General features: G+C 43.5%; 1 protein-coding gene across 5 annotated transcripts in view; it reads right to left on the bottom strand.

Annotated features, from left to right (window-relative positions):
* The window catches only part of LOC142767673 (uncharacterized), a 137,243-nt gene extending 123,570 nt beyond the window's left edge, over positions 1-13,673 (bottom strand). For 2 of the 5 annotated variants that reach the window (XR_012885089.1, XM_075869839.1), the window contains exons 1-3: positions 13,197-13,673; positions 1,490-11,075; positions 1,205-1,237 (exon numbers count right to left, since the gene is read on the bottom strand). Coding sequence is in view for 1 of the 5 variants with exons in the window: in XM_075869840.1 (XP_075725955.1) it covers positions 1,205-1,237; positions 1,490-1,527 (71 nt within the window). In the remaining 4 variants the exon portion in view is untranslated. Of the gene's footprint in view, positions 1-1,204; positions 1,238-1,489; positions 11,076-13,196 lie in introns of those variants that run through there. The other 3 variants (XR_012885090.1, XR_012885088.1, XM_075869840.1) reach the window with 2 other exon arrangements.
* Positions 13,674-13,896: the final 223 nt, after the last annotated feature.

Here is a 13,896-nt window from a genome sequence, read left to right as displayed (position 1 = left end):
GCTGCGCATCTAAATGAGAAAAAGAGATATTTTCACGGAGATAAAGTAAAGGAAGAGGAAGAACTCAAGCAGCTGATAGGCACGCGTGGGTGTTAATCAGCCATTGTGAATCTTGCCTGTGGGTTTTCCCCTGTAAACGCATTTTGTACAAAAGTCTCTAACCCCGTAACAATATCTCACTCGCTGTGTGAATAAAATTTATACAGTCAATCCTAAATGGCTGTGCAAACGATGTGTCTGATGAAACTGTGCCTGCTGTCATTATGTTTCTTGAACACATCCCGCATACGACTTTTGTAGCATCATTTTACTGCTACGAATGGGTGAATGCTTCACATTATTCAGCTCACTTGTATTGCAATCAGCGCTGGGCACTTGCTCATAACGAATTGACATGAATGTGTTGCCAGTGTGTGCAGATAATGCATTAGTTTGCTTAATTGCGGTCTGTCGCTGAAGAATACTTTGCTTTTTCAGAAATATTTGACGTTGTAAAATGACCACATTCACACCAAAACAATGCCTGTGCCCTCATGCATTTCTGTGTGCTTCTGTTCAAGGTTGAGTGCTGAATGTATTTTAAAAAATGCAGTGGTTTGGGCAAGCTAACGACCTGAACACCGCCTTTCAAGCACGCTTGTATTTTTCATAATTTTGCAAAGTACAATCACCTAGCAATAAAAAATAATGTTTCTAGGTTCAAGTCCATGCGTGTACAGCTTCAAGTGCATGCACATGGTACCGAAAATTTTTGTGCATGCTCAGCTCTCGTTAGCCTCTTCAGCTGTGATGTGGCTGCTGCAAGAGAACATCCAATATGTTATTCTGTCAGTGCTATTGTGTGCATCGTTAGAGCATTTTCACTGTTTTGCTACAATATAAGTACTTATGCTGCATTCTTGTAATGAATATGTGAAATGCTTGCCTATGAACAGCCTCATGACACATGCAATAAGCGATCTCTTTAGATTTTTGGATTTTGTATTAAGCCTTCCTTCTTTAGGTAACTAAGAGCCGAGAATGACACATAAGTACACTCAATTCTCTCATTCTTACTGTTCTGTCTTCAATATTCTGTTTTGTTAAGCTGTCCACGTGCCACTTGTACGGTATGCTATATTTTTTGCGTTGTGCTGATGCATTGTGCTATGCTAACCAAAACATTTCATTTTCTGTTCAATAGAGGGTAAGCATTATTCATTACCTTTGGTCAATGGCACTCATGTTGCACAGTACCCTGAAAGGATGATGCACAGAGTTATTCTTCGTAGCTGTAGCCACAATTATTCGACATCAAAACAGCCCATTGCCACCATGTTCATTATCACATGCATGCCCACTGTGAATTAACTCTTGGGACTTCTATGTTTATGTGCTGTGTACTTTTATGTGTATTGATATGTGTGTATTTATGTGTATGTATAACAGTCATGTGAATTAAATCAACTTTTTTGTTTAGTACTCAATAGTCAGCTAATAATAAACTTACGCCACAGGCTCAGACTCTCCTTCCATTATTTCAAGCATGGCCTCAAAATGGGGCCGTTTTATTGTTGGAATGTCGGCTGCTCCGGCTCCACTTCTTTGTTTTTCACGTATGTCTTGTTGTTTCCTTTTGAAGATATCACGCAGGTTCTTAAATCTTTTCTCAACAAGGACACCTGAAAACAATACCCTTGCTGTAAGAATGTCTTGTGCATACTGTATCGCTGATAAATTTTCTACTTTATTTCAGCACAATTGTGAGCGGTCTTTATTTTCTTTGTCCAGATCATTTTGGTTGCCGCACCCTAGAAATCTGAATATTGGGCATCAAAATAAATCGCATGCCATCTAAACTTAAGTATTGGTAGGGGCTTAAACATTGCGAAACCACGACATGATTGAGGAAACCTGCAGCCGAGGGTTCCAGAAATGCCACCCACCTAGTGTTTCGGACCCTCCACCTACATGTGCACGACATCACAGTTGACGCAATGATTAGTTGCGCAAAGAGTTATGTACACTGTTTCTTGAAGGTAAGCATGTCTGCCAAGCTATTGTAACAAAAAGGCTGTTTATATTGTCAGCGATTGAAGTTCACTTGCAAAAAGTCTATTTCATGAACCAGCACATGATGTCTTCATCACCTTCACAGTGAAGCTTTCTAAGCATTACTGCATTGTGCAAAACACCACAGGTGAGTATATACCATTGGTATCAGCCAAGCGAAACTGTCGTGTACAGCGGGAGCGATTGTTGTCAAACAAAAGCAAACATGGTAAGTAACTTGAAAAGAAGAATGAAACTAACTAGATCAAGATGACAATGACAAATTTTGAGAGAAAGAAATGCAACAAACATAGTATATGACTCAAAGTGTAACATAGAGAAAGCGAGAGGAAGGAAAATATAAGAAGAAAATAAAGGAACCAAAACATAAACACATACAAACACATAGAAGCAGACATGAAAAATTGACTTTAAAATATAGGAACAAAGAAAACAAACAAAAACGAGGCACAGTTGGAAGCGGAGAGATATAACCTCTGGGAAGAAAGCAATAATTGAAATATAAAGGCACCAATGGACAAACACAGGAGAGGAAAGGAACAGTTGTGAAGAAATGAGGGTTAGATATGGGCCACATTACAGAGGAATAAATTCCCCCATCTGTGCTTTCCTTCGGTGTTCGCCCAGCCACTAGAACACTACCATATCTTTTTTTTTTTTACGATTGCATGTCATTTGGCATCAACAGCATGTCTGACTCCCAAATCCGGACATTTGAGAGTGCTGCTAAACATGTTTTGTATCTCTTAATTACACGCTCCTCTATGGAGCGCACAAAATGCGCTCAAAGCAGAAGCTACTTTGCATTCTTTTTTAAAACAGCACAACTGCAATACATAGGCAGAATGGCAGAATGAAAGCGTAACACCCCCCCCCCCCCTCCCTCACCGCGCACTAGATATTATGCATTGCAAAGGCCGCACGTTCACAAAAGCACACATTCCCATGGCCAGACGATGACGTACAAACACAGCAAGGAGCATGCGCTAGGTGCGTTGGCAACTGAGAGCAGTATTTCGAACGTCTGAGCTTTATTGTCAGCTATACAATGTTCTGTCACATCGATTTTGATGTTAAACTCGGAAAGTCGCGAGAACAAACGTGCACACAACTGCGCTCGCATACATCACAGTCAATTCATCTAATGCAAACTAACCATGTAACCTTGCAGTACAAATACTAATACTTTCATTGTTCATTCATTGGCAACGCCAGCCATGCAGTACACACCTGTTCTTGCTTATATAGCTACTGAAACAAAAAATCTCGGTACTTAATCGACATGCCGAACATGCTTCTGATCTCTGCCCAAGCACGGCTCTTTTTTGTCCGATCTTTAAAAGAAGGGTGCCGCTTGTCATACAGATATGGGTGCATTTTGATCGCGTCGATGAGGAGCTCGGCCGAGTACTCAAAGCTGGCCGTGGTGGCATTCACCTGATGCGAGGAATAATCCATGAGGGAACGTACGTGTCATTCGTACCTCGCGGCAGTAGGCAAGCGCAACGAGAAAAAAAAAATAAAATACGAGGAGCCCGGTTGTAAACAAAGGCTGACGTCACTTCTGGTCTTCGGCTATTGGTTAAACTGTTTTGCGACTGCAGTCGCGCGACCAAAAATCGGCCAGGAAGCGACTGGCCAAAGCAGTCGCTTTGCGACCGTTTGCGACCGTTCATGACTGCTTGCGACCAGTCCAAAATGGTCACGCGACCGCGGCTAGTCGCCGGTGTACACCAGCCTTTAGTTATGCTCTATGACCACGTTGCTCACAAACTTTTATAGGCCACTGTGCACCCTTATTGGTGCTCGTCAGCACCCATTAGTTGCTGCACCCTTTTTGCACCCTAGTTTCCACCCTTTTGATGTGTGCACCCTTTTGGTTCCGCTTGTAGGGTGCTGAGGCGCGAATAGGGTGCTCAAAGGGTGTGCTCAGGGTGTCAGCACTTTTTTTGACACCCTTAAGGATCAGAATTGGTTTAGTGTGCAGTTGCTCGAGTTCCTTCTCCGAGAGTAACTTGTGCTTCCGATACAAGATACCGTCGACAAGGAAGAAGCAGGTTTCACGATTCTTTACAATCAACTTTTTACCAAGACTCTCATAACAATGCCGTAAAGATGGGTCATTTCTTTGGTATTCCTCAAGCATCACTTTATGCAGTAGCAGTGGCTTTCAGAACAGGTAGCCTGGTTGCGGCGCGTGCTTATTTCACTGCTGCAGCACTATCGCCGAGTGGTACTTGATCTGCGGGTTCATAAGGTGTGCAAGCTGTCTCTACTTTCATCGGTAAGTAGCCTGAATCGTTTCCGACATAACTTTGCGTGTCGTCCGCGATGATGGGCATGGGCGAGTTAGCGAGTTTTCTGACGACTTTCCCTCCACTGTAATCACGATGCCTCTCACGATGCTGCCGAAGCTTCTGCGAATATTCTAGCTCTGTAGATTTCGCACGTTCGATGTTGCCTAGCATGAAATCATATAGAGGGTTCTTCATGCTTTTAACTCGCACGACACAGGTAAAGAACGGTGTGTAAATAGAAACCATTGCCTCTGGCAAGTAGTGCACTGTTCTATCGAGCAGGAAAACCGGACTTCTAGTGCCCGTAAACTTCTCTTCCGGGACAAGCCTTTCTCGTACTACTACTGTGTTGCATCCCGTATCTCGAAGTACAGATACAGCTTTGCCCTCAAGCAATCCTCTCACTACAGGCAGAGTTCCGAAATCAGCCACAGTTGGGGTAGGCGTCGAAGTCGTATTCACGACTGTGATAGTCTCCCTAGTCTGGAGTACGACGTACTTTTCGTCCAGTTTCTACGATGTGTCAGCGTTGCCTTCTTTTTTGGGTGACAGCATGCACGACGCCAACCGCAACCGCTTTTCCAGGGTTCAAGTTGTCTCCGCAGACAAACCGTTCCTGCCACTCGACCAGCCTGTTGCTGACTGGTTATTTCTTGTCCGATACCAACATTCAGACCCAGGGTGCCCTGTCTTATTGCACAAGAAACACAGACTTTGTCCCTTGAACTAGCGCTTAGCAGTTTCTGCTTTACGAGCATCTGCTGAGCTCTCCTTACATAGCTTGTCCTTGCCCAAATTTGACAAATCTAGGGCTTCCCTAAAGAAATCTGCGTTCTGCGCTAAAGAGTGCAATTTCTTACAGTTCCTCTCCTTCAGAAATACCCTCAGGGTGGGTGAGCATCCCTTCATGAACTGTTCTGAAATCATTACGTCGCGAAGAGCGTCATATGTTTTCTCGACATTTGCCAGCTCCATCCAACGGTCGAAATGACCTGCTATGCGAGAAGCATATTGGAGCCCCGTCTCCTGTCCTCTGGTCTCGCCTTGCGAAATTTTTCGCTGTATTCTTCAGCCGTATACCGGAATCGTAACAGCAGTGTTGCCATCACCTGATCATAGTTGGTGGCGGAAGCAGAGTCAAGTCGACTAATCACGGATAACACCTCTCTCTTCAGGCACAAGCTGAGCGAAAAGGCCCATTTGCTCCGAGGCCACTCCTGAGACACCGCGATACGCTCAAAACGCTGCAGATATGCGTTAAGGTCATCACGCATCTCGTTGAACGGTGGCAAAGCTTGTGCGGGCCACAGCTGTCCATTACAGCGGGGGACGCTGCGTCGTCGCTTAGCGGTCGCCCTATCTCTTCCGCGTTCGAACCAGTCGCCTGCTCTTGCAACTTTAGCTTCAACTGCAAACCGCGCTCCTCGGCTTGCAGCCATCTTTCCTCCAGCGCTATCTTTTCTCGCTGCTCCTCGCAAACTTGCGCACGAAGGTCACTTTCGATAACGCGCTCCGCGTCAACCCATTCCTGTAGCGCTGATCCCGTCAGACCCATGTCCGTTTCGATCGCGTGCAATTTTTCTAAATCCATCGGTTCGTGCAGCCCGTCTGGCTCTCGGCAAGAAGGTAAGGCCGATCTATCATGGCAAGGCTCGCCAAACTTTGTGGGCAACTGTGGGCGCACGTTAGCCAAATGAGGACAGAGGACGCTCGAGGACAACAAGAGACTTTTATATACACGAAGACGAACAAGGGAATAAACATTATATAAACTCACACATTGTACACGCGTTCACGGTCCTACGCGGAATGGAAGTTAATGTTCTAGTTCGTCCACTCACGTTCTACTCTTGGAGTGTGAACGTTGCGATTGACCTTGAGCTCTCTCGTAGTCAGGTGGCGGTGTGCCTTGTGCTTGCGGAGTTCGTACCGAGGCAGGACTCGGCCTAGAATATAACGGCCAGGGGCATCCCAGTACGGTGGTCAATGCCGGGCTTGCCTGTACACCACCGATAACAGCGTACCGCCCGTCTGCCGCGAACAGACCGGGGACAGCGTCTCGCTCCGAGACCAGAACAGCGGCTGGCCCTGAAGAACGCTGCTTCGGACCAACCCGGGGGTGAGGTGGGGCCCCCTATGAAAATGGCAACGTCCTGTAGGTGTACTGTATGGTTCCTTGAGGCAACATGAGGACGCAACCTGTACGATTCCCAGCTGTAACGATTTGGCTGCCGCTTTTATGTTGCCTCAAGGTGTCATCCTGTATGTTTCCCATCTGCGACCATCCTGTATGTCTCCCGAATGTCGCGATTTGGTCGCCGCTTTCATGTTGCCTCAAGGCGTCGTCCTGTATGTTTCTCATCTGTGACCATCCTCTATGTCTCCCAAGTGTCGCGATTTGGTCGCCGCTTTTATGTCGCCTCAAAGTATCCATCCTCTATGTTTCCCATTTGTTACCGTTCTGTATGTCTCCCAGCTGTCACGATTTGGCCGCCGCTTTTATGTCGCCTCTAAGTCTCCATCCTGGATGTGTTCTGTAAGTAGCCACTTTTTATGCAGGCCAGAAATTAGGCCCGCTGCACTGTCTGCATGGTGCGGCACAATACGGCTGCTCTAATTGAAATGTACATAGACATGTATACAAACCTCTGTAAAATTACTGATTTATTATCGTTTACACTACAGTTTAGAGCATTTTGCAGACAGTATTTAAACAGGTAATGTACATTTGTAGGCGGCTGAAGAAAGATAAGATTAATGGATCAGCCTTAACATCATTAAACTTCAGCACATCATTACCATTTTAAAGTTTTTAATTTTTCAGCATCTTTCTAGGTAATAGATACTACATTCATTTCTCAAAAAACACACTTTTCGCAACAGTAACTTCTGATCACAAGGCAAATTTCAAGGCATTCAAAACACTGTGGGCTACTTCGGTAGGCTCTGCACATCCAGATTAGCCATTTCATGTACGATATGCAAAGTGTATCACGGTGACTTGTTGGGCTTTATAGGCTAATAACAAATGTATGCAGCCTTACAGACTATAAAAGAAGGAACAATCATAACTTCACAACTAACTCAATATAGACGCGACAGTTAATAAATATTGCGAAAGATCAGGAATATAATAAACAATATCAGCACACACTACCCAGAGCTGCTCAAGAATGCGTGCATGCTAAAATAATTACATATTTCAGTAAATTTGGAATGTGACAATCACAACATCAGAGCACTAGCAGAGATGCTTGATTGGTACAGACTGCTCTACTTGACCTGCATCATTGGAAGCAAGACTACAGCCCACAACCAGTGTACTGTTTACCTAATCCTCGACTTCAGAACTGAAGGCCGCAGAATAACTCTCTGGCTATGGCCGCAATTTCGATCAAAGAAGAAATGGTTGAGACCTGTCTGCTTAGACATGGGTCTATTTTAAAGAACCTGAGGTGGTCAAAATTTCTGAAGCCCTTCATTACAGCGTCCCTGATAATTAAAGACCACAAATTTACGCAAAATGCCTATTTTCTATGGAGACCGTTTCGAGCCTCTTTCACATATAAACACGAACTAAGGGATGGGAAACATTTTAATCACATATATATTGTGTCTATAAGTGCCTGATTCAAGCTTCATGCCTATATGATCTTTTCAGTGCCTAAAATTTTTTTTCATGTTCATCGCGTAAACGTTTTGCTTAAATGAGCTCTTCATATGAAGGAAAACAAGAAGCACTTGATGTGCTATGTTAACGACAACACATGCATAGAGCGCGTATTTTTTTTTCATTGATGTTTTTAACTACAGGTAAGGTGCGATTATGGTTCGACGTAGGATCGACGCGCGCACACACTGTGTTATATTAGAGAAAACAGATCATAAGTCGACATACTGCCACAGCCAACATATATCTAGACTCGGCGAATGTGCCCCGACGCATGTGACGTTTGCCAACGTTCAGATATCACACTTTAAACGCGCATTTACGTGAGCGGGGCTTGCACCCCAGTGAGGAAGAGCAAGGCTAGCACCTATAGTGCTAGCAGGCCCCCTTAAAAGATTTCCGTCGCTTGGTTTGACAGTATTGCAGCGCGGCTGCTTGAGCGTGGCTAGAGTGTACTGTAGCAAAGCGAGGAGAGGCTAACGCTAGGGTATCCACTGTTCCTTAAAAATCCCAGTCGCTAGGTGCCAGAGTAGTGCAGCTCGGCGGTTGCGTTTGGAAGGCTAGAGTGCAGTGTAGCTAAAATGTACACTAATCAGCCGAAACTAAGCTAGCCTAGCACTGCCGACTACAGCCTACACATACATTTTGTTGGCATTTTTTTTTGATAACGGCAGCTGTCGGAAGCCTGCCGAGCAATGAGGAATAAAGAGAAGCCGTAAAATGAACTTCACAGGCAAAGGACCAGTGGGTCATAGCGCTACTTCGTCGATCGAGAAACGGTCTACATGAGAAGCCGGGGAGAAGAAATGGGAAAGGTCAACAATATTTTTAAGTTTGATGTCCACTCTGATGCACACATAGGCATAAAACAACCGTTGAATCTGCACAAATAACGTGTATTTTGTGGTCATTCCACGGGCACAAAGATCCATGTTATTTTTATATCGACATCTGGGAAGTCACATGCACATATTACATAGAATGCAGCCATACGTGAAAGCACTCATACAAGCCACTTTCAACTTTATCGTGTACACTACATGGTTATCCACAATTTAACCTTGTTGAGTAACATCATGCAATAAAGGTATGCACTGAGTGGTGGAAGTATGCACCAGGGACAGGGTCGCTATGGCATTTTAACGCTTAAAGGGAAAGCTTAAGAATACCCCTCCCCCTTTTTTTTCTTTTTTTGGATGTGCAGGAAAGGTTCGCCTCGTCCCCAATAGACCCGCCGCTGACAGGGTTGCCTCAAGGCTTGAATCTGCCTTCGAAAGAATCGCAGATTGTATGTGCTCAAGCAAGTATCTAATGTTTCGAGTGGTGCTGATTCAAATATTCTGGATGCAATTAAAGCATTGAAAGTGCTAGGTCACAAGTACGTTTCACTGACTTCAGTGGACGTCGAGCATTCTTTTTCGCATAAAAGCAAATACTGAATGAAAGCAAGCACAATTCAAGGCAGAAAACCTTGAGATAATGGTTATTTGTCAATGTTTTCATAGCCTTTCTCACAATGTTGAATTACCTCAGCTTTCACCCAAATCTGTTCAAATGATTGTGCTTCTTACTATTGCTTTTCATGGAAAATATAAATTTAGCTTTTATGAAGCACTGAATTGACCTGCTGTGTTTGTTAGAAGTAGAATATTTGTCCTCGGCACGCTACTGAATCAGTGCATATATATGCCTAAATGATAGTTTTTAACACCTTTTTATGCCTAATAGGCAGTTTTTAGAGCCTATTATAGACACCTAAAACATTTTTTTCGTGCCTCTATCGTTCCGGTCTTTACTGATAATCATATCAAGGTTTTAACACAAACTGAGCAAATACCATTCTGTTTACACTTCACAAAAAATAAAGCAAGCAGATATTACTATGTAGTTAGAAAGTTTGAAAAATTCACCATCCCTCCCCCTCAATCATAGACTCAAGTTACAATATTCCAGAATGACTTCTATCAGTTATTAACAATGTTCACTTAACATTACCAAAACATCAATTAAAACATGATATACAAGTCTAGAGCACAGCACACTCAGTAGATCTTGAAAAAAACTAAATATGCATTAAAGAGCTTAGTAAGTAGCAATGACACATTCAGAAATGTGCTTTGTAGTTGAACTGAAATTCAGCTCGCAGAGCAGAAAAAAAAACACTTTCCAGATAAGTTCTGTCCAGGGGGACACAAAGAAAAAAAATAATGCCGTCAGTTGCCCCGTCAACTAAGAATATTGAAATTTTAGTAACTGAAAGAAGCGGGTATGTCTGCTTTGGAAAGTTGGAGGCAGGCGTGTTTCTACACAGTCCCAGTTGGAAAAATTCTTTGAGCGTGCTTGATATCCTATTCCAAAGCTTAATTTTGCTTTTCATGATTACACATGCAAGCCAGTGAGGATCAGCAATATATTACTCCCTGGTGGGACAAGCAGCCAGTTCTTGCATTTGCCAGACAAAAGTTAAAGGGCAACCATTATCATAATGTTCACCCATGCCTTTTACTCATGGTCAGATTAAATACATCAATCACATCAGGGAGTCTGTCCTAGTTCTCACTGTCCTGCATACATAATGATGTAAGCCGCAACTAAACTTTCCAGCAGGATGTCTGAGCACAAGCATGCTAGAATTCTTACAAGTGAAGTTATGTAGATATGTGACTCGCTGAAATATTTACCACATACGTGACTGCCTGCGGCGGTCACCAACAGGTTCATTAATTAATCCCACTCAACGGCACATCTGACAATAAGTATTATCTCACGTTGCGTCCCCCTAGATTCATTGCTGTCTGCAAAGATGGCTTTTACACACATAACACACAGTGCTGACTTCTTTTTTAAGGAAAAACAAAACGGTTAATGTTGAACATCCTGAACATGCGTGCTCCTTGAATACAGCTACCAGGTGGTTCTGTGAAGTTCCCTTTTCACAGAAAACAGAAACCAAGTACAGCTGCTGTGCACCAGCAGCCAAGTTTTCCACGAGCCAGCATTGATGAAAGGCTAGTCCGAACGTCTTCCACACTCTTCGTAGAACGAGCATGCATAGGCTGCAATAGAAAAAAAAAACAATTTAGTAAAACGTGTTGGTTACTACAGCTCTATTTGGCAGTTTTTTTAGAATCATCAGGAACAATGTGTGCTAAAAAAGCAGGATGTACAAAAACCGGACATGTTACAAGAAAAACTTCCTTAATGTTTTTGTTGAACACAGCCGCAACTTTAAAAAAGAATATGCAATTATCATATTACATGTATGTCACAAATATGCTTGAATAACGCTCCTGATGTGCGTATACATGCCAATTTAGTGATATGAAAGCACATACTTGATGGCATGCACCCTTATCAAGTATCCATTGCAGGTAACATAAAAAATTAAATTCTGAATTTTATTTTGAACAGAGCTAATGTAGCTTTTTCCAGCGGCTTACATTGTGACGATTATACCTTTATTATCAGAAATTGGTTTCACTAAATTACTTTTGTTTGCTGCTAAATAATGGCCATTAGTTTCAATAATTCTTGTTGCCTAGATAGGCAGTACCCCTCACATACCTCTTATCACAGGCTTATTATGAATGTATGAAAAAAAAGTGGGAATGCTAAGGCATACAAGGCATCCATATTGAACAACATACTATCCCAACAAAGCAAGCAAGCTTCTACAACAATCTCTAGTAACCAGAATCCTGGAAGCTATTGGCCAGGATTTAGCTATACACAATAAACATTATATGAGGCTGATTTCCAACGTATATTTGCTTCAATGCAAACAGCTTAGGAACATTCAGTCTATATTCATGATTCTCAGATAAATACAATGTCCAATTTACATTTTAACAGCAACACCTGCATGCCTTATGCATGCATTTTCTGATGTATAACATTATCACGAGTTTTGAGTGATAAATAAAATTTGCGTTTCTGCAACCACCAGACATCACTTCTACAACTGTAGCGTATGGCTATAAAATTTGCTTAAGCTTGTCATCTGGTGTGAAAGCAATTAAAACAACACGCTTGCCACGGTTGAAAGCAAATAAAAGCACGGCGTTTTGGCCTCTGTACAGGAGCCTTGCCCAAAAGTGACAAACGTGCCTTTATTCGTGGTCAGTGTGTGGTTTTTAATTCTTTTCATGTCTGTTCCCGACCAGTTCCAGCTTGTCATCAGCTTGTCATCTATTACAAAATTTCATTGGAGGTGGTGGTCTAAACTGTTCTTGTTGTTTGTACATGTAAAAGTGTTTAGCAAAGTTTGAACCCCAAGGTCGGGCGAGGCGCACACAATATTTAATAAACCAAGACGAAAGAACAAAATCGAAGCATAGTGAAAACAAACTGAATAAAATCAAATGTGCTCAATCGCACAGACTAATGATCAAATTAGGCCTCACACAGTTAAGATACAGTGATTCGGCCACAATTAGCCATCAAAGATTTGCTCGAAAATGCAGTTCAATTTAACGAACGGCTCAGAATTCACGAGTTCTGGCCGAATCTGGCAACCTATGTTGCGGGTGTATGCTGTAAGCTCGGATTCGACTAAACGAGCAGCTTGGTGCAAGCTTTGCGAGCCCTGTTTAAGACGAAGCAACACGCTGCACGCGAACACAACTCGAGTAACACGGTAGTTCAAAGACGCGTGCCGGTACGGATGCATACACCTGCACACGTTCAGCTACCCGCCAGAATTCGTAATAGCAGTTAAAAAAGGACGTACAGCATATGAAACAGTCTTAGACAGGTTCACTTCTATAGCACACAATATGAACAGGCGTGCAAAAAAAAAAACAGATCCAAGCACACCCGCCCTAGACGTGATCAACGCTTAGAGCTAAAACGCCGTCTTCAGCCAAGAATTATTTAACCAAAATAGTAGTCCATCGCGCACAAGCCCCCTTCCAACACCACGGCCAACAGAGGCGGGCGCCACCATTAACTCTGCTAAAATCTGCCGCCGAATTCCCGCTGTGCCCACATAAACACTGAACCATGCTTCAATCAAAAGAAAAAGCTCGCCCGCGCTTCACTTCTGAAAAGTTTGCCTTCATCCTGGTGACCCGATACACACAAACAGGCTCGTTTCGTTAACAAACTTCCCTTGTCGTCCACATGTTACGAAAAACATAGCACTAACAAAGCGCTGACAGCAGGAATGTGGTACATACCTGGCGAGTGCTCCACAATACGACGCCACGCGTCCTCGCTTCAGTATAGCTCATCTTTGTAATAAGCAGCACCAGCAGAACACAAAAAAACACGTAGCGCAAGCGCACTTTAAAACACGGCAAAAATCGACGAAAAACCGAGCCCTGCGATCCGCCACAAGGCCCCCACTTGCAAAAGTATAGTTGCTAGAAAGGTTTTCCTGATGTCGTGAACGGGCGCCTTCCCAAGCGGCGGTAAAAAAACCGAATTCCATGCACCGCGACGTGGCGCTGCCTGTTGCTGGCGCGCTGTTGACCGGCGGGGGAGGTTGATGACGAGGGCTGCAGCTTGCAGTAGTGAAACTGCGTCCCTGTCACATAACTCCTTCCCGAAACACTCATTTCAACCGTAGGTATTATCACTGATTATCTTCTCGGCAGGGATAGAAGGAAATAAATATAATTTTTACCAACTATATAGCCTGCTACAGATGCACAACCTAGCGCGCTCACAATTTAACTGTCTTAGCAAGGTATCTTCCTAAATATGCTATATTTTACTTGTGCTTGCGTCCCCCCCCCCCAAATCAAAGTGGATGTTTCAGCTGACAAAGGCTGGAATAGAATGGTCAGCAAGTAACTGCCAGACTGATGAAGTACCAACGAAGGAAGTATATATATGCAACAGACGACGCGCCTGTTTTTTTCCCTACTGAGAGCT

The sequence above is a fragment of the Rhipicephalus microplus genome, chromosome 7 (genome assembly GCF_043290135.1).
Source record: "Rhipicephalus microplus isolate Deutch F79 chromosome 7, USDA_Rmic, whole genome shotgun sequence".
Taxonomy (NCBI): Eukaryota; Metazoa; Arthropoda; class Arachnida; order Ixodida; family Ixodidae; genus Rhipicephalus; species Rhipicephalus microplus.
The sequence above is the reverse complement of the archived record's forward strand: the minus strand, read 5'-3'. Positions and strand labels throughout refer to the sequence as shown.